The sequence below is a fragment of the Choristoneura fumiferana genome, chromosome 10 (assembly GCF_025370935.1).
Source record: "Choristoneura fumiferana chromosome 10, NRCan_CFum_1, whole genome shotgun sequence".
Classification (NCBI taxonomy): domain Eukaryota; kingdom Metazoa; phylum Arthropoda; class Insecta; order Lepidoptera; family Tortricidae; genus Choristoneura; species Choristoneura fumiferana.
The window spans coordinates 5,166,235-5,192,223 of NC_133481.1; the positions used below are offsets into that span (position 1 = coordinate 5,166,235).

The following is a 25,989-nucleotide window of genomic DNA, read 5'->3' on the forward strand; positions in this document are numbered from 1 at the left end:
AATTAAGGAATAGAAATAAAAAAAAAGATTGTCTGGCATTCTGACAGTGACAGATCAACAATCAACAAACATCTATCTATGGAAAATATGGAAATGGAAGGAAACAAACGCGCGGTATTCTATGTTCTATCATTGCAGCTTGTTTAAAAGTTTCAACAGTGTTAAGGAGCCCAAGTGTGTTATCTAACACTTCAAAAATGGACCGAGTTTTACATAATTTAAACTATTTGCGATTGGGCGATCTCACTGACGAATGGGTAGAAGGTATTTATTATGCAGAGTTCCTCGAATTTGGAGAATTTCCCTCTGAATATGAGTCCATTCTGGAGAATATCGAGATTCGGTCCGTATTTCGTAAAATAATGAATTCTGTTGATAAGTGGTTGAAGTCAACCTCTGGTACCTCTGAGGAAAAGACATGGGCAGTATTATCCCATGAAGTTAATCATAAGAAGCTGCTGGCATTATTGGCGTATTATATTGACTATGGGAGTAAAAATATTATGGTTCAAGAGCACCGGAATACTGCTTTGCTTGCTTCCCGGGTGTACTTTAAGTTGTTGTCGATTCCGGGATACAAAGCATATCACATCTATCACTCCCAACTATTTGCTCAGTCACTGGGATGTCTAAGCTATCCCAAAACTTTGTGTGAGAATGAGGACAACTACTTTAACCTAAAGCAGTTGACTATTGAAGTCAACTCGGTGATAAAAGAGATGGCATTCTTTGCCCAAGATCTGAGAGCTGTCATTGATGCCCTACAGCTGAATCCAGAAGACATGAATTTTGAAGATATTCTAAGCAATTTGGTAGAATTTACTGGAGGAGCAATTGTCAACAAACTTGATATTGGTAAGAATGATGGTTATTATGTATGCAATGAGGGCTATCGTTTTTTGTCTGTCTAGATGGCGCCACTGTTGTGTGAGGTTTTTAAGAGTGGCTTTCAAAGTCATATTAAATCATATTTAGTACACCTTAAAATCATAGGTACCATAAAAATATCAAGCAACCACAGTGTTGCGTAGTCCCATTTTGTTTGCAAAAAAAGGGAGGACAAAAGTTTCCGAAAGAAAACTGTCTCAAAACGGACATTCATTGCCCGTAACACATAATTAATTTCAGGAAATGCAAAATATTCACAAAATTACTCTTATTATAAATAAACCCGCATTGCTCACCCAAAAACTATGAGATTTGACATTTCTGAGACACACTACACTACACTAGCACTCAGGGGTGAATTCATATGCGATAGCCCTCATTATTTTGATTTATATTAATGTTTAAGATACTTTCGATTGATTCTGTTTAGACTGGATCATGTTAAATGCATTACTTACTTGACTTTTTTGGTATTGACTAATAAAATTTTAGTAATTATCAGTTTAGTTATTTAACAATACATTTACAATGTTATTAAATGTTGTTGTTTTTTCAATGTTTCAGATAAAATAGAGCTCATGAATGTTTCTAGAGTTATTTATGAAATGATAGACATCTTGCTGTGTGATCAGAATAAAGACCCAAATGAAGATGCAATTCAACTGCTTTTTAAATGTCTGTTGCCAAAATTAGTAGCTGCTTCTGTTGACAATCGGAGTGCAAATGTGAGTTATACCAAGAATAAGTGTGTGTCTGTAATATGAAAAAAAAAGAGAAAGAGATGGATTTATTTTGGTTCCATGAGTACCACCACCTTACAGTATTAACCCCTAGTATGCTTAGGCACGGATCCATGCCAAATTTAAGACTCTTTTTTGTATTTTTTTAAAACATCATTTTCAATTTTTACAGATATATGCGGTATTTATATTATCCACACAGTATTATTACATAAATATTTTTTTCTTCACAAACTTCATGCAATTTGAATCTTACCAGAAATTATTGTATGTTATATTCAGTAGTCACACAAAAGTATGCTGACTTTAACACTAAGACTAATGTCAAATAATAATAAAATATGGATGTCTCTGAATAGTTGCTAAGGTTTTTATCACTTCAGGTTTTTTTTTATGGCTTTCACTCTTAGTGTTTTAGCAAGATGTATTTTGCCAATGTCGATGTGGAGACATTACACACATGAGGATACTGTTTGGTTATTATAATTTTGACTTTGGGGGGAGGAACAGACAGCAAACCTAAAACAAATAACATATGCTTATTGACGGTACACTGACAATAACAATACAAATTCGAAAGTACATTTTTTTTTCACTTGAGGTTATTATTTCATAAGATCTATATTTTATGTTTTCAGAATTTAGTACGTGCTTCATATGTGACATATACTGGGTTGGTTCTCACGAAATATGGAAAATCAGCTTTATCTGGATTTATAACACTCTTACAACATCTCTGCTACACTTTGGATGGTTTGGTAAGTACTTTTGATAATATAATACTTGTTTAAAGCTTATAAATTCAGCCCCTTCATGTTACTATAACAATACTTAATTAAATGAACTAAAATAACGCACATGTTTTTTTTTAACTATACTATTTTATTTTTAACCTTTTAGACTTAAAATTCAAGTTTCGCTACCCTACTTCTGGCTCCATCATCAAACCCTCATTACCAAGTCTAATGGATGGGATTTGTCAAAATGAATTACATGAGCCCACTCTCGAAGGTTTTACTAGTAGCCTCCAAAAGTTTGGCTATGCAACTCCTGCTCCATCATCAGACCCTTGTTACTAAGTATGGGACTTATCAAAACAAATTAAATGTACTCAAACTCGGAAGTTTTTAATAATTGCCAATGTAAAGTTCTACTTTCCAGCTCCTGGCTCCATCGCCAGATGAGCTTGATCGTGCCACATAATTTTAATTTCAACAGAACTACGGTTAGCTTCACTGCCGAGTTTCAAATCAATATGACAGTAAGAAGTAGGTTAAAATTGACTTTTAAGATTATTATATTACCTAAATATAAATATGTATATTACAAAGTTAGTTATAGATGAGTAAAAATAAAATAGTATAAACAACCGTTTTTATGAACCGTATATACCATTATTATGGTAATAAAACTTTCTTTTATAGGAGCGTGCAGAGGTGCGCTCGGCTCGCGTATCCTTGATCATTGGTCTAATGAGCCTGCTGCCGCACAAGTCTTACCGGTACATTGTTCGCTGGATCCTCAAACTGTCCACCACAGCCAAAGTGGCACATCGACATATTGCACTGGTATGAAATTATTATTACAGTCAGCGACAAGCAGATAGTGACAGTCAATACCTCCAAATGTATAGCACAATCCAAAATGCTCATGAATACTCCAGCCCATCCACCATTTACAATTATACCGTAACACCCACAAGAGCAAATAGTACCTTTAGCATTTGAATTATCCAAAAGTATGGAACATACTAGAAAACAGGACTTTGTTTTGAATGTAATGGAGCACACACTCTGTTTAATAAATGCACCTATTACAGCACAACAGAGATTTAATGAATGTGGCAGATAAACAGAACTAACGCGGCTTCTTGCAAAACCCGAATTTTTACAATTGCCCGATAATATCGCTGTTTGCATTATTTATTCGTGGCTTGTTTTTACTTCGAGACTGAAGCACTGATAATGGAAAGCTACATAATAAAAGATTAAGCTACTTTTTAGCCTGAATTTACATAATAATTTGGAATTTTCAGGAACTAGTATCTCAATTACTGAATAATGATCCTGAAGAAAGCAATGAGTCAGCACCTTTGCCAGAGCTCCCTCCTGTCCCAGGTACGATTTTCATTGAGTTTTTAGTATTTTATTTTATTTATTTATTTAAATTTTGATTTACTTTACACTTATCAGGCCATTATAGACAGACTGCATTCCAACTGCCACGTAACCGCAACTGCCGACTGCCCATACATTTCAATCGCAGCCAGCGTGAAGTTTGCGTGCAGTTGTGCGGACTACAATAGAAATGCAATGAAAAATATATGGACTGTCGGTGGTTGCGGTTACGTTGCAGTTGGAATGTAGCCCTTCTGTACCGGCCCTTATGTAACAGATGCTGCAGTGACTGAAACAGGAGGTCAATCTGTCTCAGAAGTTGCTCCTGAAGAAAATCAAAATGCTCCTACAAATAGCAAATCAGATAATCAAAGTATTTTAAATAACACCCCACCTGCAAATGAAGATAATTTAGTTAATATTGAATTAGAAAATCAAAAGGATCCAAGTGACATCCAAAAAGGTTCTTCTGAAAATAATCAATCCGAAAATCAAAGTTTGTCTCCTAATGTTCAGCCACCAGAGAGTCAAGATAACAATACTACTGCCGCATCAAACAATCAAGAAAATATTGATCTTGCTGATGCTGGTCCATCAAATAGTAATGCAGAAGCTAGACCGGAACAGAGTCCAGTGGCTAGTCTCCCAGAAAGTCTAGAACCCATAACAGATTCAGGAATTCAAGACCCCACTATAGGTTTTGATTCGGAATGCGACGATTACATCATGTCTTTGCTCACAAATGGTCCAGACGGACTATCTATTGGAGAATTACCAGAACCTATACCTGAGCTCGGAGATATTGAGGAATTGGGATTATTTGGTGAGATTAGCGACCAACCTAGTCTTAACAATGAAGCAGAAGCGATGCAAATTGCTGAACCTGCCACCAATGACGACGCAACTGTAAATCATCCAATTGTTGAAGACAAAAATAAAAGTAAAAAGAAAAGTGAATCAGTTTTAATCAATGAGGCACAAAGTTTGACTAATGCTGAGAAAGATGAGAATGCAGTTGTATCAAATAAAATAGTAACAGATGATGAAAGTAGTCAAGAACCACTCGAAAATGTAAGTTTTTAATGACCAAATCTTTCTTCTCTGTTTCTGTTAAATGTTCTCCCGGTTTGACGCAATATTAGCCCAATCCTAAAAGTATTGTTCGTTTTATTTTAAAAGGCAAAGTGGATTTGGATTTATAGAATGTCACCTATTACTATGAAGGTGCTGGTGTGGTTCTTATAAAATGTATAAATATTATGTACTTCTAGTTTAGGTAGGCTATATGTATTTTCTGAAATGACCAAGTTCCACGGGTACATGAAGTTGTCGGTTGACGCTATTTAATTTTGTACTAGTACAAAGTAACAAATTATTCAACATTTTTCTATCTTACTTAGCGATTAAGTTTACACGTTTTTTTTTCTTTAATCATTTTAGTCTTTTAGTCTCAGTAGAGTAGAATACAAAACAAATTAGGTTTTTTTTTTTTTTAAATTAGTTTTATTCTTTTCTTCAGTAATGAATACAGTATCTAGAGTTTCAGCCAATTTTTTTTATTTCTTAGGGAACCTTTTGTCTTTTATATTTCAGCCGGATCAGGTCTCGGAAGACGACATAGCAGGTCTGTTGCGCGCGCGGCCGCACACAGTCCCGCACGCGGAGCTGCTGCGCGCCGTGTACGAGCGCGTGCACGACGCGTCCAGCACGCTGCGCGCGCGCGCGCTCGCCGTGCTCGCCGACTGCCAGGCCAGCGCGCGCGCGCCGCTCAAGCGCGCCGTCACGGTCAGTGCGCGTGTACGGGGGGCGACGACACAGAAAAAAGAAACAAAGGAACATTTATTCGTGACATTACATAAAATAAAATAAATCAGTAAAAATACGTCACGGCTACGAAATAGTTCCAAATCAACATAATGTCGCCTTTGTGAACGGCACTGGTCTTCCTTTGAAACCATCAGGACTGCACAATTTTTACTAAGAAAAAAACACAGTGGACCTTCTTTCCCCTTAAATATTACTGGGCCCGATTAACCTAGTCTTAAAGCCGTATATCTCGCTAGCGGTTTTGCCGGCTTTGACACTGTTGTCTCTTGGACAACGGGACAGAATAACAAACAAGAAACGTTTGATTGACCTACGAACATGTTTGCAGGAGCTGAACGGGTCGGGCAGCGTGTCGCGTCTGATGGCGGTGGCGGCGCGCTGCGTGAGCGACGAGCGCGCGGCGGTGCGGCGCGCGGCCGTCACGCTGGTGCAACGCTCGCTCGCCGCCGGCCCGCCGCCCGCGCCCGCTGACCTCGGGGTGAGGCCATGATTATACCCCTAAAGACCAGTGGCGCAGATCCTACATTTGACGTGGCTAAACTAAATTTTCTCCCCCAAGGATCGAAGAACATTTCGGGCGATGTGGCCCGCCCATTAATGCCACTTCATCTTGCATATTTTTCCAGCTACGTCGGTGACTTTATGTATATCTAGATATCAATTTGAAGTTTAACAGGGAGTAGCAGACATAACATTTGGCCTCCACAGATCCTAGTGAGCTTGTGCCGCGACGCGAGCATCCTGGTCCGGTCAGCGGCGATCGCAGCGCTGGGCGAGCTGGTAGCGACGCGCGCCAGTGACGCAGTGCTGGACGCTTTCCTCACCGGTCCGATGCATCAGATGAGCGACCCTGAGACCAAGGTACCAGTGCCCGTATTTTCTAATGCTCCCACACAGATTACTAATATGTACACAGATTACTAATATGTATCTCTTTTTACCCTCATCCTGTATCTTGTGACAGTAAGAGGTGGTGAAAGCGATGGTGATTCCAAGTGCGTTAGACAATTAGGCCTCTGCTCTGAAACTGTGACCCTGTTACCCCTATTTATTACAGGATTCCATAAAGATAAGGGCTTATATCCATCATCCCCAAATTTCATGTACTTTTTTTTACTTCAACCGCTTCAGGCACAATTCTAGAGTAGAATTGACTTTATGTGGACAGGACTCTGGGATTGTGAAGCTTTATGAGATGGTTCAAAATGGAATCCTATACTAAATAAACATTGGCGTCGGAATGAATGTCGGAAAAATCACGATCAAGCGCGGGTAGTTCAGATACGGGTGCCGATACTAATCGGAATTAAATGCGGTTAGTTTAAAAGATTCACGGTGCACATTTCAAACGTGATACAATTCAGTGTACATGTGACTACCGCCACTGCAAGGTGGCCGAAACGTCGAGGTAATTATTACTCGTTTCGTTTAGCATGATAAGTCCCGGGTGTTATAATAGTTTAAAAAAACATAACGTCTGGAATGATTACCCAAAAACGAAGTTTTATTTCAGATACAAGAACAAGTGGTAGCTCTGATCCAGCAAGTGGCGATAGACAAGCTGCAGAAGCATTCGGCTGAGGCGTGCGAGCACCCGCTGCCGTGGATGTTCCTCGATGCCATCACGAGGCACAACATGAGGCGCCATTTGCAGAAAGCGTGCACCTTGCTCGCTAAGACGTCCAAGTGTATAAAGTAAGTGGTGTCTATTAAACTAGAGTAGGCTAGGCACCGTAGACGTGCAAGGAAGCAAAGTATTAATTTATTTCAGTCGATGAATGTGCACCTCCTCGAATTACGCTTACAATGCTACTACAAAATGACTCATAGTTTTATATTGTTTACATATTACGACTTCAATTGATTTTGTACCATATTGTAAATTTAGCAAGGTCGAATATTAGTGTATTTTTATGTGGTCGCTATATTCCCTTTGCATGGAAAAAGGTTGACTCCTAATACAATTAAATTGTATATGATATATTGTATTTCGATCCAATTTATGAAAAGTGTAAACAAAGACGCCATTTATCCGACCACAGACATTCAATGATGTGAAAACCTAGAATCTATTGCAAAATAATTAATCTGTTCAGTAAATCGATTAATTTATTAATTGAATAGATCAAAGTATTTTTGTCTATTTTTATTATTTACAATATTTGATTTCATTCCAAAGACTGTTTATTCAATTATAAAAGCAGTAACTATTTTTTAATTTTAAGGAAAGTAAATCAAAATAGCTTATTGATCCACGCATTAATCGATTTTTAAAATGTCAAATTTTCCACCATCTCTACGCTGGTCTATGCTACTACAGATTATACACATGTTTCAATCAAGAAATAACGTCAGATTTTGACGAAGATTTTTCAAATGAAAAATAAATTGAAAAATAAATCAAGTGAATTTTGGTGAAAAAAGTAATTAGACATCTAGTTAAAAGACACGAATTATAGATAAATGTGTTATTGATTCGATACAGTGAGTGTTTATACAAGAATTTTGATGAAATCGGTTTGTTTACACTTTTAATAAATTGGATAGGCATAACGTATAGCATATGATAGTAATTTTACAATAATAACAGCCCAATGTATGATACTGGCAACAAAAACACTCATAGAGTGATATCAAACAGTCGATATAGTTTTTTTTTTTTACCAAGGAGTACGTATTGCCACAGGGATCATAGTAAAATGACAACCATAATTGCAATGATATTTCTCATGTAATATCATTGCATAATTGGCATTTCCCAGATGTGTGACAAAATTTTAAAAAACATTTTCGGCTGCGAGATTGTTGAAAATTAAATGTGTTCTATAATATTCTTCAATCCATTTTGAATAACAGAAATCCATAATAATGGATTGAACTGACGCCCGAATGAACGTGTCATCGATGTGTAAGAGCATATTTTATTTTGCGAATTTTGGTTCGGCCTAGACAAAACTAAAACCGCCACGCCACGTCGTCCGACGCATGCCTCTATCTGCAACTGACCATAATAAATAAACGGGTGTCGCAAGCGTGGCGTGGCGTGGGGTTTGCACCTTTACCCTAGTAACGCTAATATCGCTCGGCAGTCACCGCGTGGTGGACGTGGTGAGCACACACCTGGACACAGGCGGCGACACGCGCGACCTGCAGTGCCTGGTGCTGCTGCATTATTACTATATGCCATTGCGGAGCGCGCAAAAATAGCTGACGCGTCTTACCGGCCCTAGAAAATGAGTCGTATTAAATTAACATTGTGTCAGATATTGGTGCTCGTGAATGAAAGTACATTTTTCCGGTAGGATCGCGACCAGCGCCTTATGCCTTTGACCCTCGAGCTGCTGACATTATGGTCACGCTACTTATCCACTCCCGAGCGGACAGCGCTTCGCGACCACCTCGTGGCGCGGCTCGCCACCTCCGACGGAGAAGACGGTCAGTACTACCGAAGTATACGAGGAATAGAAATGATGTCGTTTCGTTTGTATTTCTTTCTAGAGCCGATGCTGACTGTTTGTTTGAAGATACCATGTTACTTAAAAAGGATTTTTTCACATTTCGGTTCCGTTCGATTCCCAGACGGAACAAGTTTATTTTATAAAATCTCTGAATGCAGTGTTAAATACTTAATTTTGAAAATAAAATAAAGTCTTCTTCCAGCAAAATATCCTATGTGCAATATTTAAGGTACTTTCATGTCGCATAGTCTTAGGACGCACTGTATAGTACTACCGCGAGCCGAACGCAATGCCGGGGTCTCAATGCGAACCCTCTCTAAAAGCGAGGTGTGTTTACTTCGAACGTTTCTTTCAGGCTGCCGCATAGCATGCGCCTCTCTGGCGGCACACTTGGACCCGAGCAACCTGCAGTGGGCTGACGAGCTGCTCGTGCTGGCAGAGCGGCGCGCGCTGGCCGGCGGCGGCGTGCGGGAGTGGGTGCGCGCAGCGGACCTCTCGCTCGTGGCGCCGACGCCGCCCGACCCCGCGCTGCTGCAGCTGCTGCTGGGCGCGCTGGCGCAGCCGCCGCCAGGTGACTGTACAGCGTCACTAGTGTAGCGCGTGCGAGTGGGAGCGCGGCCGACCTCTCGCTCGTGGCGCCGACGCCGCCCGACCCCGCGCTGCTGCAGCTGCTGCTGGGCGCGCTGGCGCGGCCGCCGCCAGGTGACTGTACAGCGTCACTAGTGTAGCGCGTGCGAGTGGGAGCGCGGCCGACCTCTCGCTCGTGGCGCCGACGCCGCCCGACCCCGCGCTGCTGCAGCTGCTGCTGGGCGCGCTGGCGCAGCCGCCGCCAGGTGACTGTACAGCGTCACTAGTGTAGCGCGTGCGAGTGGGAGCGCGGCCGACCTCTCGCTCGTGGCGCCGACGCCCGACCCCGCGCTGCTGCAGCTGCTGCTGGGCGCGCTGGCGCAGCCGCCGCCAGGTGACTGTACAGCGTCACTAGTGTAGCGCGTGCGAGTGGGAGCGCGGCCGACCTCTCGCTCGTGGCGCCGACGCCGCCCGACCCGCGCTGCTGCAGCTGCTGCTGGGCGCGCTGGCGCGGCCGCCGCCAGGTGACTGTACAGCGTCACTAGTGTAGCGCGTGCGAGTGGGAGCGCGGCCGACCTCTCGCTCGTGGCGCCGACGCCGCCCGACCCGCGCTGCTGCAGCTGCTGCTGGCGCGCTGGCGCAGCCGCCGCCAGGTGACTGTACAGCGTCACTAGTGTAGCGCGTGCGAGTGGGAGCGCGGCCGACCTCTCGCTCGTGGCGCCGACGCCGCCCGACCCCGCGCTGCTGCAGCTGCTGCTGGGCGCGCTGGCGCGGCCGCCGCCAGGTGACTGTACAGCGTCACTAGTGTAGCGCGTGCGAGTGGGAGCGCGGCCGACCTCTCGCTCGTGGCGCCGACGCCGCCCGACCCCGCGCTGCTGCAGCTGCTGCTGGGCGCGCTGGCGCAGCCGCCGCCAGGTGACTGTACAGCGTCACTAGTGTAGCGCGTGCGAGTGGGAGCGCGGCCGACCTCTCGCTCGTGGCGCCGACGCCGCCCGACCCCGCGCTGCTGCAGCTGCTGCTGGGCGCGCTGGCGCAGCCGCCGCCAGGTGACTGTACAGCGTCACTAGTGTAGCGCGTGCGAGTGGGAGCGCGGCCGACCTCTCGCTCGTGGCGCCGACGCCGCCCGACCCCGCGCTGCTGCAGCTGCTGCTGGGCGCGCTGGCGCAGATAATCATAACTCGTTTAGGTTTGTTTTAGTTTCGTACTGATCATCGGCGTCGAGAAGTTGGCGCGTAGCTTGTAAGCTCCAGTCGTCAGCGTGAGTTGTTTTAGTATCCTGCAGCTTTAACTACTCGGTACTTCGCCATTCTTCGCTTCGTCTTCGCCTTCGCATTTTATAATGTGAACTGCCGAGCGCTGAAGCAAAAATTTAGCAGAACATAACCTAACCACTGCACTGGCTGAAATATTCCGCATTTATTTAGTGATTCTTTGCAATAGAGGTGTATTTTGAAATGAAACATCATATTGCAGAGTGGACGGAGGCGGAGGCGGGCGCGGCGGCGGCGGGCGCGGGGCGGCTGTGCGTGCGGTCGCGCGGCGCGGCGGCGGCGGCGGCGCCCGCACTAGCCGCGTTGCTGCACGCGCCGGCGCGCGCGCTGCCCGCGCGGGTCAACGCCCTGCTGGCGCTGGCTGACATCTGCGTCAGGTGAGGGACGATGTCTTGCTTTTGCTGGCCGACATCTGCATCAGGTACTGGCGTAACTTATAAGGACCATACCGACTCTGGATTAAAATCCTGAGGTGTTTATATCAATCCGAACCGCAAACGAGGGTTGATAGTTAAGTCGAGGGTAAAATAGGTTCATTTACTAGCTTTTGTTTGTCATACATTTCTGTTTCTGTAATATCAATTTATTATTATTAATTTGGTAATTATAATAAAATGTAAAAAAATACGATGTTCTCGTGTTCGTGGCTATTCGCGCATTTTGCCTTAGTCTTACAAAGATTTTACGTTATGGACTAAAGCGTAAGGCTACATCCAGTGTAAATGTGAACTTTATGAGCATAGAATTGAAAATACTTACTTGCAGCATGCTGTACCGGCTTTAGGGAAGGGCGCGGTGGGGCGACCGCCCATCCAGGGTGCCGGGTTTTTTTCCTCTCGCTCATTGAGCAAGCCTATACCTATTTTCTAGAAAATTCCCAAAAGTTTGGGGCGCCGTGAAAATCTCGCCCAGGGCGCTGGAAGTGCTAAAACCGGCACTGGCAGCATACTTAGTTTGTTGTATCTGTACCGTTCTCTGTTCCAACATAACTTTTTTATGTCTTCAGATACACGTGTATCGTGGAGCCGCTGATGGGTTCCGTGTCGGGCTGCCTGGCGGCGGACGGGCCGGGCCCCCTGCGCCGCGCCGCCGCGCGCGCTCTCACGCGGCTGCTGCTGGCCGGCTACCTGCGCCTGCGCGCGCCGCTCTACTACACGTAAGTACACTATAGTTGCACACCAGCGGCTTGTAAGCCGGTAGTTACCAAAACGAGCGGCTACAAACGAATAACCAGCCACTTGATACCGGGTAGATACCGACTTGAGCATCGAAGAGAAAAACGACTTTACTACATTTTTTATTGTTAAACTCTTTTTTTTGTTATATAGTAGCTCTTATTATATTTCCCAAACATCTCTCACAAATAAATTATTAAAATAGTCCACATTCCACTGCTGTCACATTTTATATGAGAATTTTGAGTTTTAACACTTAATACAGATGCAAATGTCATTGTTTATGTATATTTATGTTAAATGTATCTTATAGTAAATAAATCAGAAAAAAAACAACAAAAACAAATAACTAAATCATGTGAATATACAATGAAATATAAGCAGCCGTTTCCAGCCGCTAGTTATCGCTAGAAATGGTAATAATAAGGCAAATAAGCCGTTTCTAGCCGCTAGGCTAGAAGTGTTATTAACCAGCTACACATCTATAGCGTATACACACAGACGCTCTATTACACGTGCGTACACACACAGACACAGCGCCGGTTGCTTGCGGGATTTTTTGGCGCCGTAAATACGTCCCGAAACTCGCGTCGTCCCAGTCTATAATCTAACCAACAAAAAGTTGGAAAAACCCCGACTTTGCCACTTCAAAGTTCAATATCTCAAAAACGGCAAACCGATTTTGATGATACATGTCTTAGAACCATCGCTAGAAAATTAAAAACGCATTCAAATCGGTCCACCGGTTTAAGAGCTACGGTGCCACAGACAGACACACATAGCGGTCAAACCCGTGCCCTCATGATGAGCATCTGTTCGTAGGTACTGCGCGTTGCTGGCTGACAGCGACGCCGACGTCCGCGAGCCGGCGGAGTACTACGTGACGTGCTGTCTCACGCCCGACGCCATCTACCATCATTTTGTGGACTGCGTGCTGCACTACAACAGTTCGCGATCTGGTAAAACTACTCACTCGGTCCCCCAATACCCGGACGGAGTAAATGCACGGCTTGATAATTCTCTTCTGGCAATTAAATGAGAGTTTGAATTATCAGGTCGTACATAATTGTCGTTCATTCCGGGTCGAGAATTACAAATCGTATTTTAACTACACCCGTTTTCTAACTTGTTTATAAAGGGCATTTAAAATTTGCTAGCGGGCCACATTGAGGTTGGTTTTAAGTAATGAAATGAAATAAGAATAAATAATTCGAGACAAGATAAATAATAGGTAAAAATTCAAATACTAAACAAAATTGGTAAATATTTCTGTGTGCCCGAAATGGTCCCGCCTCAGCATAAATGCGGAATCCCTGGGTGGAGTCAGCACTGGTCTTGAAGCGAAACTATTTAATGCAGTTGAACCATTTGATTCCTGACCAACCGTAGAAAGTTCTCGCAGTAAATGACACAAAGAATTCTTTTGACAAGCAATGCGACGTCACTATGATTTTTTCTACGAAAAGGTTCCTCAGTGGGTCACGAGTCAGCTGGTTCTATAGTACCATTTAGAGTAGTCATGGTTTTAAATAAATCGCATTTTGTTCCCAGAGAACATATCGTTCGACGCGCGGCAGCTGATCTACGACGTGATGCTGCAGCGGATGTCGCTGGTGCAGAAGCTGAATCTCCAGTGCCGGCTGGCGCGGGAGGTGCTCCAACACGCGGCAGACATGACTGAGGAGAACGACGGCGTGCTCGCGCCGGAACTCAGCGCCGCGCTGCTGGACACTATCACGCTGCTCTGTGGCCCGAGGATGAAGCTGCCAAGTACGTAACGTACCACTAGTAAATGTATACTCGAGTCCAGAATTAGGTAAACCAACTTGACAGTTAATTACATACAAATGTTGCCATAGTTACACCAGTGCTGTAGTATCGATATTAAAAAAAACTTAATATCGATGTTAGAAAAACACTCAATATGAAATAATAATAAAAGGAATCTTTTATTTGTAAGATTTCAAAAAAATGTTGAACAACGGTAAGGACGCCATCCTCCTCGACTTAACTGCCATCGGCTTGCTTTGAACTATTTCCAAGTTGTTATCCTTTTTGTCGTTTTCAGGCCTAAAGCTATGAAAATAAAATCCAAAAGTGACAAACATTTTCATTCCGCATCTACACAAGGTTATATCGACAAATTTGTATCGACATAATCCTATGCCTATCTTTTTTTTGATATGTCTGGCTGGTAACATTTTCAGTTGTCAATCTAGTTCGCCTAATTTTGGACTCGAGTATAGCTCGTGCAGAAGCTGACGGCTGGCACGGAAGGTTCAGCTGCTTGATACCATTACTCTACTCTGCACCAGTCTGTACCAGTGTTATAACCATGCGTATAACACTTTAACATCAGGTTTCTTCGTAGCCTTTTTCGACACACGCGGGAAGCGGGAAATGCCCGTTTTATTCTAAAACCGGTCACAGCACGTCAATACCCTAGAACAGTCAAAGATATCGACACGGCCAAAGTTACAAAAATATGTGTACACGACTTTATATGCACTAAATATGTAAGTTGCGCGCGAAGAGTCCAAAAAACCCAATTAGATGGAATAACTTTACTTAAAATATAAAAATTACATTAAATATTTCTTAAACTTAACCTAAGAGCCTGAGCCAATGCGATGCTAGCAATGAGGGCTATACTAAATGGCGCACTGTTGCCTGTTATTACGAAAGTTTAGGTACCATGAGCATGCGCTGCATAAATTTCTTCAGCGCGCTCGCGTCGCGCGTGCGCGTGGCTGCGTTGGCGCGCGATGCTTGGTCGGCGGCTCGTGCTTCGTGCTCATGTTCGCGTCGTCAGCTAACGCAGCTCGGTTACGATGTCGCTAGATTAGCGATCCGTAGGCACGTAGCGTACGTAACACACTTAACATTAAGGTCGTGTATATATATTTTTGTATCTTTGGCCGTATCGCCGATATCTTTGCACTTGACTCTATCAAGTTAAGACTAACCTTAACAAATTTTAAAATGCCTATTTTTCAATTCAACAGAGAAACCTCAAAACCAGGGTGATGTGGCTGACATTGACGATTTACAAGAGAGAGTTACGACTAACATTGTATCCCATGTAAGTTCTTTCACTATATTTTTCAGCTTAGCGAGTATTTTTCAATGCAGTTAAACAAGTATCAAAGATCGTACCAGTAGCCCACCACTATTCATTTCCGTTTGTTTTCGAGTAGGTATCTTGATTTTTTTTAGCGCTGTGGTGAATAATTATCATCAGTATTTAGTTTTAACTATATTACTTTTTATTCTAGTCTAAAATGCATAGTTGCTCAATTTACAGCTACCAATAACTATATACCCTAATGTTAACTACTAGCTAAATAAAAGCTATTCGATTACTGAAACTTTACCCTGAAAAAAAAACAGGGTTGGAACCTAAAGGTAAAGGAAAGTTTCGATTTCTGATTAAATCGTTTGACTCCTTGATGTTGTCACCAGTTAATTTTGACTTCAGTGTCGTCCTCCCTCTTTATAGTATCTACTGGAATTATTTATAACCAATTTCATATATGGACGCAATCAGGGAAAGGAAATGCCAATCTCGAAGGTAATCATTCAGTGGGTCTCAAAACAGAGATTTAAAAAATTAAATGAATCAATTTTTGCTTTGATGTAGCCCATTTTATTTTGCATCTCGTTAAAACGGGGACGTTACGGATATATATATATGGTTACTTTAGTCAAATATGTAGGAAAACAGTTTTTGGATAAATAGAATTTTAAAGAGTTCCGTAACGTCCTGCCTGTATTTAATCATTTGGAAAGAAAAGCTCGGTAGTATCTATTGCATCTATTCAGGGTTTGTTTTTGTTGCATATGTTGTGTTGTAACACACACAAAATGCCTAATTATAGTATACATACATTGGCCTCCGATTCGGCGACGAAAAAAAGACAAAATTCTAAAAACTTTATATTACAAAAAAGTATTTTCGGTTTATATTATAAAAATAGGCTGCAGCATAGCGAAAAAAACTTACGCTGTATTTCTGTTTTTGTATCTGTTGCTTAAATATTTTAACATATGTATATAGGTAGCACCGCTTAATAACTCCACAAAGTAATACATACAACTTCATATAAAATCAATTTAGCTTTCTTCACGTTTTGAATATTGGCCCATACACGTAAGGATGTTAAAGCAGCGTTTCCACCAGAGATGTGCGAGGGTGTGTTGCGAAGAATATGTTTTTCATTTTTCAATATAAACGCTTCATTTACCTCGCCTCGCTCCGCTCAGCTGTTTCCACCAGAGATGTGCTGTGCGAGGATGTGTAAATGCAGCGTCTCTATTGGTTAATGAAAAACACATCCTCGCACATTATTGGTGGAAACGCTGCTTTACTGTTTGTTTGCACGATTATTGCCTCGTGTTGAGATGTCGCCCACTAAGCCACTAGTAGCAGAGGCGATACTTATTCAGTTCCAAGTTCAGTAATTTAACGCCTAAATTCGCGCCAATTTTTCAGTATAAACACAGTGTAATTTAATTACAGATATACTTTACTTAAATAAGTATGCGATTTTGATCGTCAAATTTCTAATCTTAGAAAAATGAAATATAGTTGCGGGAATAATCAGACCTGCCTCAAATCGTTGCCATCAGTGGCCTGATGTACATCAGCCAAATAAGTGGTCTATCAATTTTTAAACAAGTTCCTATCAAATGAATATGTCGCTAAAGCCGAACTTACAAGCTGACAGACACGTCTATTGATATTGTTTTATGACATGCAAACGATTCAAAATCAAAATCAAAATCATTTATTCAGTAAATAGGCCGCAATGGGCACTTTTACACGTAATTTTTTAAATTACCAGCGCTTTCGGAAAGACCATCATTGCCAAGAAGAATGCGCCGCAAGAAACTTGGCAGAAAGTCATTTTTTCAACATAAAATAATTACAAATAAAATACTTACTTAAAAACTACAGTATACAATTAAATAAAAGGAAATACAAAAAAATAATAAGTAATAATCAACTTAAGGGTGGTAGACCACATATTTGGCTGATGGTACGGCAGATCTTGACCACTGTTGGCTTAGTAGATCCATATCACCTGTTACCACTACTTTGAAACTAGTGACAACAAAACCAATAGAAAACAACTGTGTTTTTTGTTACAACTGAAATGCTACCTATTTCTGGCGTTAAAGTGGTGGTAGTAAGAATATAGAATTAGCTTTTACCGTTGTCTTAAAAAAAAGTGTATCCAACTGAAGCATCTCAAATACTTTCGCTATATGTTTATAATGTAAACCTGTGTATCGCATGTAAAGTGACATGCAATAAATAAAAAATAAAGAAAGAAAAGATAATATTGAGCAATTAATCGGCTAAACCAAAACCAAAATCTGGTATTGTCTTCAAATCATCAGCACTATAAATTAACCTTTCTAAAAGTACAGATGCCGAGTAGGTTTGACAGGCGTAACTGACTGTGTTGACTGATTTAGCCGATTAATGCTTTATAGCTTAATGTATATCTATAAGATGGATATATTATTATGATATATGTATGGCTGTGGCTGCATGTTTCTGTAACTAAATGTATGACCTAAGTATTATTGTTAAAAAAATATAACAAAAAATTTAACCAACTACAAAAAACCATGAAAATAATTTTCTACCAGTCTGAAGTCGGTGCCTCAGCACGAGCCAGCAAGAGTGGATCTATAGTCGTCTACCTCAACTACATACTATACGAGTATATTGGGCTTCAATCACTCCTGCTGGCTCGTGCTGAGGCATCGACTTCAGACTGGTAGAAAATTATTTTCATGGTTTTTTGTAGTCTGTTCAATTTTTTGTTATAATTTTTTTTCACGCTTTTTAGTGATAAGATCTAAGATACAATAGTTTAATGTCAACTGCTCGTCACTTTTTACGAAAAATTGCTTCATCCAATGCAGAGACGTTCATTATTGAGGAGTCCTGGTGCTTCATCACCCGTTCTATTTCACCATATGCATTACGATGAGCTAATATTGCATAGCAACTGTGTTAAAGTAATTGAAATTCAACCCGTGAAGTAGGTACTTGTTATTGAGTAGTCGCTCCGTTGGCCAAATGTGATCTTCATCATCAGTTCCACTTCATCAAATGATGATTTTTAAGAGCAAATGCACGAGTTACTACTAAATATATCGAAATTACCATAGGTGTCCCTACAATATTTGAAGAGCTCCCTCGATTTCCTTAGGATCCAATCATCAGATCCTGATTTGGTGCTTATGGGACCTAATTGAAAGCATTCCTAGACGAACAAAAACAAATTTTTCTAATCGGTTCATAAATGACGGAGTTCTGAGGTAACAAACATAAAAAAATACAACCGAATTGATAACCTCCTTCTTTTTTGAAGTCGGTTAAAAAAGTAATACACTAAGCGACTTCAACAAGATGTTAGTTCATACGAAACTGACATTTTCAGTTTGACGGGAACAATATTAGCCCAGTTTAGAGCTGCAAGAAAAATCGTTGAAGTTGCATTACATTGCTAGGCCGTAAAGCAAACGAGTTTGTAGTGGTCAATCGAGTACCGCAATGTAATAATGATACTGGCGCGATTTTTCTTGCAGGTCTAAACTGGGCCTTATGTCCGTTCCTTTTGATATACAGGATGTAATCGTTAAGTGTAGCCAGGCGATTATTCCGAAAATATAACAGATATCAGAAAAGTTTAAACTAATATCGAAAGTAGGTACTTTACCCAATGAGTCAAATCACATCAATAACTTAAAAAAAAAAACAGAAATATCCCAAATATACACTTCAAACCCAACCATACATTTTTTAGTTGCGAATCCGTAGTTAGAATTAAATTAAAATTTCGAACGGCTAAATTTTAAGTTAATATGATAGTGAAGTTAGACTCATTGGGTAACGTTATTTCGATATCAGTTTAAACTTTTCTGATATCTGTTATATTTACAGCACAATCGCCTGGCTACACTTTACGGTTACAACCTGTATATTATATTTGTATTTTTTTAATGCGCTGCAACGATATCCTGACTATTTAACTGGTGTTATAGAAAATGAAGCGCACGGTGGCGGAGGTGCTGGTGCCGGCGGTGCTGCGGCTGTACGCGCGCGTGCGCGGCGGCGGCGGGCAGGTGGCCGCCTACCTCGTGCGCATCGCCACTGATTTGTTGGCGGACTACCGGCAAGAAGTAAGCTGCCGTTTTTAGGGTTCCGGAGCCAAAATGGCAAAAACGGAACCCTTATAGTTTCGCCATGTCTGTCTGTCCGTCCGTCCGCGGCTTTGCTCAGGGACTATCAATGCTAGAAAGCTGTAATTTTGCACGGATATATATGTAAACTATGCCGACAAAATGGTACAATAAAAAATTAAAAAAAAATATATATTTTTAGGGTACCTCCCATACACGTAAAGTGGGGGTGATTTTTTTTTCTCATCCAACCCTATAGTGTGGGGTATCGTTGGATTGGTCTTTTAAAACCATTAGGGGTTTGCTAAGACGATTTTTCGGTTCAGTGATTTGTTTGCGATATATTCAACTTAGTGCAAATTTTCATGAAAATCGAGCCCCCCCCCCCTCTAAAATCTAAAGCGGTGGCTGGAAAAATTTGAATAAAATCAGGATGGTAGTAAGTATATCAAACTTACTATACCGGCTAAGTTTACTTCAGAATTATTAGTAGTTTATGAGTAAATAGCAGCCTAAGGTGTAAAATATACCTAAACTTGGAATATTCCGTATAAAATACGAAATCCTTAGAAAAATATTACTTAATTTTTTCGTAATGGCTACGGAACCCTATTTTGGGCGTGTACAACACGCTCTTGGCCGTTTTTTTTTTACATATAACTGACCGTGATTGACCCCTATCTCACCTGATGTAAAGTGCAGATGAGGGCAAAGGTGCGTCTCACTGGATCAGCAACAGCCGAGAACTAGTGTTTACCTGCGGTTTCGCACGCGTGATTGAATGGGAGCCGGGGACCGCTGGACCGCTTTAGATGAAATTCGGTATACAAATAGTTCCGAGTCCCGGGGCAGGACATAGGATAGTTTTATCCCGGAAAATTGCATTGTTGCCGCGGGATTGTGATAAACGAATTCTAAACGCGGACGGAGTCGCGGGCAATCACTAGTGCCTAATGTATGACATAAAATTAAAGATGAGAACTGGTAGAGATCCCTTAAAGGGATAAGTTCGCCTTTGTACATATATTTCTTTGTTTATCTTCTGTGTTTACTTATTTTGTACAATAAAGAGTTAACATACATACATACGAGTACTACGGGTCAGGTCGGGAGTGCGGCCTATTTACACTCGACCGGTTGCCGTCTTATATGTGGTTTATTGAAAGTGGCCACATTAATTTCAGATCGAAGAGCTAATAGAGAACGACGAAGACATGGTGGAGCGTATCCAGATGTTCCAGGAGACGATCGGCGTGCAGTCCCCGTTCGGCAACGCGCGCAACCTGGTGACCGCGTCCGCGCCGCCCGAGCCCGACACGCCGCGCGCGCCGCGCCGCCGCGCGCCCCGCTCCGGAGGCCCGCCCCGGAAACGCGCGCTGCGGATATAACCACTTAGGCTGGTTTAAGTTTCACGCGGACTGTCAGTACAGTCATATGTACTGACCGCCGCAGAGTACAGTCGCGCGCAATGCATCCAATATGGCGGGTGTTATTAGTTACTGCCCTATATTAACGTAGAAAAAAAACAGGCGTCTTTGTTTTTGTACAGTGGATCAGAGGCTCAACATCACGACTCGCCATGATTGTACTGCGCCGACGCGTGCGATCCGCATGATACTAAAACGCTCACTTCGATGAGCGCGAGTAGCGAGCAGAGGCGCGCAGACGGTCTTCCGTACGGAGCCTCCCGCATTACTCTAAAACGCTCCCTAAGCAATACAATGAGGGCTATCGCGAATGAATTCGCCGCTAGAGGCGCTAGTGTAGCGTGAGGTCTCCGAAATGTCAAATCTCATAGTTTTTGGGTGAGCTACGCGGGTTTATTTATAATTAGAATAATTTTGTGAATATTTTGCATTACCTGAAATTAATTATGGCAATTATGCGTTACGGGGCAATGAATGTCTGTGTTATGAGACAGTTTTGTCTTTCGGAAACTTTTGTCCTCCCTTTTTTCCGAACAAAACGGGACTAAGCAACACTGTGGTTGCTGGATATTTTTATGGTACGGTTTTAAGGTGTATTAATTATGATTTTAATCTAAACTTTGTTTTAACACCCGTAATAACAGACTCTGAAAGCCACACTTAAAAACCTCACGCAACAGTGCGCCATCTAGTGAGACAAAATACAATAGCCCTCATTGGTCCGTGCGTAGCAATCCGTACTGACGGTCCGCGTGACACTAAAACCAGCCTTACGGGTGACAGTCTTTACCGGCCCGGATAATACCGACCCTATTCATATTCGCTACGCTCGCTCTAGTGACGTGGTTTTAACGAAAATGCTGTATATGAGATTGTGGTGCTAAACACTGAAAATCAACTGACGGGACCCAGTAACTATGAAATCTATAATTTGTTTTATGTACTACTACTGAAGGTCAGTGAGGCTCGGAAATGCCATTACGAAACACTGACAACCTTTTTACTTACGCCAGCTGTTTTGAGTGTTTTTTGTCAGGTTTTTTTTTAAATAAAAATTCTAGTTTGAAAATGGAGAAAGCAGCCCCCGCATTCAAGTTATGCGGCTGTTAACTTTAGTTAAAATCATGTTCCTCCATCCCACTAATATTATAGATGCGAAAGTTTGTATGTCTGTTTGTTTGTTACGGTATACAGATAGTTTGAGCCCCGGGGAAGGACATTACGATAGTTTTTATACCGGTAAATTGCATAGTTCCCGCGGGATAACGATAAAGGAATTCTACGCGGACGGAGTCGCGGCCAACGGCTAGTTGAAAATAAATAAATAAAGACTTTAAGAGAAGGTAGGAGTAAGAGTAGAAGAGTATTCTAAGAATAATTGTTATGTATACAAACAAGATTATACTATTTTATTGATTGGTTTTGTTTTCTTTGTTGTATAACCTATGTACGGTCAGTACGGGACAATTTGAAACTTCCATTCAATTTCCACAACTCCGTTTGTCAATCAATAAAAATGTATGCAAACAAATAAAAAAAGGTTGCAAAGAAGACAAATAAAAAAAAAGCTTGCATAGGTACTCCCAATTTTTAATTCATATCAATAAGTCGTCATGAGTTACACGCTGCGAATCCTGTTTTTGATAAGATTAGTGTTATCTTCATCTAAGGATACCAGACTGGGTCGCGCAAAATGCAAGAAAGTACGAAAGGTCAAGAAATTGTATACGCCTTCCAATAATCAGTCTTCCAGTAAGAGGTTCTGTAGTATTTTTTAACAACTCAAAGCAACATATCCTGATGATAAGTTGAATACCCATGCCCACAAACACCCGTAATACCAAAAGTATTGGGAACCTTTTCTTTCCTAGAGGGCTCAAATGCCGTACGCATTTAATTATTCCATCTGCCTCTCCAAACCCGAATACAATGGTGAAAGCATTAGCAAATAGGTACACCAAACTACAGTATTATTAAAAATTAGTATAACGCGCGACCATCCAGTCTCCACGACAGCCGCGTTTCGCGTTCAGTGACCCTATGACCATGAGAGCTTACAAGTATGAGACAGCGCAGCGTGCGCTTGCGACTCGTGCTAATCGAAATAAATACATTGTGCATATTTCGTCCGCGACGTGTCCGCAACGTTCTCTTTTTGGGTGGAAATAAACAAATACGATAACCTAAATTAGGCGTGGCTAAATATGTAAAAGTGCGTGATAATACTCGGACAGTAGCTCCATATCGGCCATATCATTATTTAACAACATCCTGATGCGGTGATAAGTATTATCTTGTCTGATCGAAGTGTACTTAGCTGATCGCAAAGTACCTGCAGGAAAAATTTGCGGCCGCTTTTCCTCGTGCGGATTTTTGTGGCCTACCGCTACCGGATGACCTGGTGTCTCACATATTCATCTGACCACAATAGACCTTCTAGTGTAAATAAAGCCTGCGCACAATAGATACTAATTATTTTGTAGTCTGCAAATTGTTAGGAACAGCGCCGTTACAGAAAGCCCGGAAATTACGAAACTAATCGAGGATAGTCAAAATACCATAAACGGGACTTATCACGCTATTTTTACACGAGTAAAAATAGCGCGATAAGTCCCGTTTATGGTATTTTGACTATGAGTGAGAATCACGAAAGTTTGAAACGTTTCTAATCGAGGATCTTGCATAAAATCAATAAAAAATACGAATTAGAATCATGAATAAACAAAAGATTGATAAAACAGGCGTGAACTGGTGTTGAACACTAAAAGATAACGTGTACGCAAATGATAACAATATTGACATCGCTATAAATACATTGCCAGTACTCCAGTAGTGATGAAGTGTATTGAGTACGTGTTATTCCGTTAATAACAAGAAATATAGTACAAACTAACCATGTTCCTCATTCTGGGTATTGCAGCGGTTGTACTATTTCTGCTCTACATTTATGGTACAAGTAATTTTGACCACTGGGAGAAAAGGGGTGTCATATATGAAAAGCCTATACCTTACTTTGGCAACTTTATGCCGGTATACTTGCAACAAATCAGTTCAGCGGAATTCTTCCAGAATTTGTACAGGAAATATCCAAACGAGAAATATGTTGGTATGTTCCTTGCGACCAAGCCAACACTGGTAATTCGGGACCCTGAACTGATTAAGAATATTCTGTCGACCGATTTTTACCACTTCTATTCGAGGGCTATCCTTCCGCACAGGACTGTTATAGAGCCAGTATTGAGGAACTTATTCTTCGCCGAAGGAGATCTCTGGAGGCTGCTTAGGCAGAGAATGACTCCGGCGTTCACGACCAGTAAGCTGAAGGCGATGTTTCCTTTGATTGTGTCAACAGCTGAGAAGTTGCAGGGTCTCGCGGCAGACGCGGCGCGGACCGGGGCCGAAGTGGACGTGCGGGACCTGATGGCACGGTTTACCACCGATTTCATCGGCATCGTTGGCTTCGGCGTCGAAGGCGATGCCATCAACGATGAAAACTCTATATTCCGTCAAATGGGTAAAAGAATATTCACTATCACAAAAACTGATGCGCTCAGAAACATGGCAAAGATGATGTTCCCTAATCTATTCAAAGATTTGAAATTTTTCGTGCCCATGATCGAAGACAACATCATGGCTATTATGAAGAGCGTGATGAAAGATAGGAACTTTAAACCGTCAGGGAGGAATGACTTTATAGATCTGTTGATGGATTTAAAGCAAAAGGGTAAGATTTCGGTTGAGTCTATTGAGCACAGGAATGAGGACGGAACAGCAGCGAGAGCGGAGTTGGAGCTGGACGACTTTATAATGGTAGGGCAGCTTTTTTTGTTCTTCGCGGCGGGTTTTGAGACGTCATCGTCTGCGACAAGCTTCACGCTGCACCAACTGGCCTTCCACCCGGAAGCGCAGCGCCGCTGCCATGAGGAAATTGACGAAGTACTCAGCCTATATGATAACAAACTGTGCTATGATGCTATCACAGAGATGAAATATTTGGAAATGTGTTTCAAGTAAGTATCTTCGTTTTATTCGGATTTGACAGAGATCAGGTTTTTTTATTAATTCTAATAACATGCATCTACTTCGATTTTTATTGATTTCTTGCAGAGAAGGTATGCGAATTTTCCCTTCCTTGGGCTTCCTCAAGAGAAGATGCGAGAAAGCCTACAAGGTTCCGGACTCAGATTTAGTAATTGAGAAAGATGTGAACATAATAATCCCGGTGCAAGCGTTGCAGAATGACGAGAAGCATTTCGAGGAGCCCGAAAACTTCATCCCGGAGCGATTTCACCCGGACAATGTCACGTTCCATAAATATGCGTACTTGCCTTTTGGTTTAGGACCCAGAGCTTGTATAGGTAAGTTCCTCATTTCATTATACTGACGTTCAATCTGCTTACAATACGTAAACTGAACGCAGCTTTTATATTTTATAAGTGAGCCCGTCTCTTTTGCTACTGTTAAGGAACCAAAATATAGTCCACAAACAGGCTCTTTTACTTTGTTTTTGAATCAGTCACACTTTTTTATTTGTATTAAGTTATGGGCCCAGGTTTTTCGTAAATCTACATATTTTTTAATGAAATTCAAATAAAGAAATAAATGTTTCGAAAATACAAACTGAAATATAAATGCATAGAAAAACCAGAAAAATAAGACCAGCGCTGGGAATCGAATCCAGGTCCTCGGCATTCCGTGCCACGTGATATACCACTACGCCACCACTGGACAGTGATACAGACACGAATTTCTCCTATGCACCACATATCTCAGCTTGTTTGTTTTCTTATTTAGTCACTTAAGCAGCGACACTAGCGACATCTATGCTGTAGCCCTCATCGAGAAACTTTCAGCACCCATTGGAACTAACCGCTCACCCGGACAAGAGATGTCGTTATTAAGCAATCAAATTAAATTAAAATAATTTTTTCGACATGGGTTTTATGGGATGACCGTAAAAGTAACAAAAAAAATTGTAATTAAAATAAAAAATACAAAAAGATTGCAAAAAAAAAACAATCTTAAATATATTTTTTTTACCCAGGTGAGCGACTAGGCCACATGCAGTCATTGGCCGGATTAGCAGCATTACTGAGCAATTTTTCTCTGGAACCCAGCAAAAACTCATTACGCCACCCCATTTCCAATCCTACGGCCACAGTCACCCAGTCTATCTTGAATGGACTACCTCTCAAACTGGTCGAAAGGAAAAAGAATTTATAAGATGACCGAGTGTGTAGTTTGAAGGTAAAATTAAAGGTTGTTTTTTTTTTAAATAACTGCCATGATGACTGTCTCATTTGAATTAAATAAGTCTAT

The 25,989-nt window shown here is 41.7% G+C and overlaps 2 protein-coding genes across 3 annotated transcripts; both read left to right on the top strand.

Annotated features, from left to right (window-relative positions):
* The first annotated feature begins 29 nt into the window (after positions 1-29).
* LOC141431909 (uncharacterized) lies at positions 30-22,086 on the top strand. The gene is given in 20 exon segments (XM_074093200.1): positions 30-855; positions 1,453-1,613; positions 2,267-2,386; positions 3,053-3,196; positions 3,664-3,745; positions 4,023-4,816; positions 5,339-5,530; positions 5,901-6,050; positions 6,281-6,433; positions 7,086-7,267; positions 8,662-8,754; positions 8,859-9,007; positions 9,386-9,601; positions 11,071-11,245; positions 11,875-12,024; positions 12,866-13,002; positions 13,595-13,813; positions 15,049-15,125; positions 19,106-19,243; positions 20,428-22,086. Coding segments are annotated over 20 exon segments (4,194 nt in total). The 5' UTR covers positions 30-197; the 3' UTR covers positions 20,632-22,086.
* A 167-nt stretch (positions 22,087-22,253) lies between these two features.
* On the top strand, positions 22,254-25,899 carry LOC141431905 (cytochrome P450 6B2-like). 2 transcript variants are annotated; one of them, XM_074093195.1, is made up of 4 exons: positions 22,254-22,882; positions 23,345-24,680; positions 24,778-25,028; positions 25,715-25,899. In XM_074093195.1, exons 2-4 carry the CDS (start codon positions 23,566-23,568, stop codon positions 25,891-25,893), a joined length of 1,545 nt encoding a protein of 514 aa, XP_073949296.1. In that variant the 5' UTR covers positions 22,254-22,882; positions 23,345-23,565; the 3' UTR covers positions 25,894-25,899. The 2 variants fall into 2 exon arrangements, with proteins under 2 accessions (XP_073949296.1, XP_073949297.1); XM_074093196.1 differs by lacking the exon at positions 22,254-22,882 and adding an exon at positions 22,930-22,949 and having other exon boundaries at positions 23,412-24,680.
* Positions 25,900-25,989: the final 90 nt, after the last annotated feature.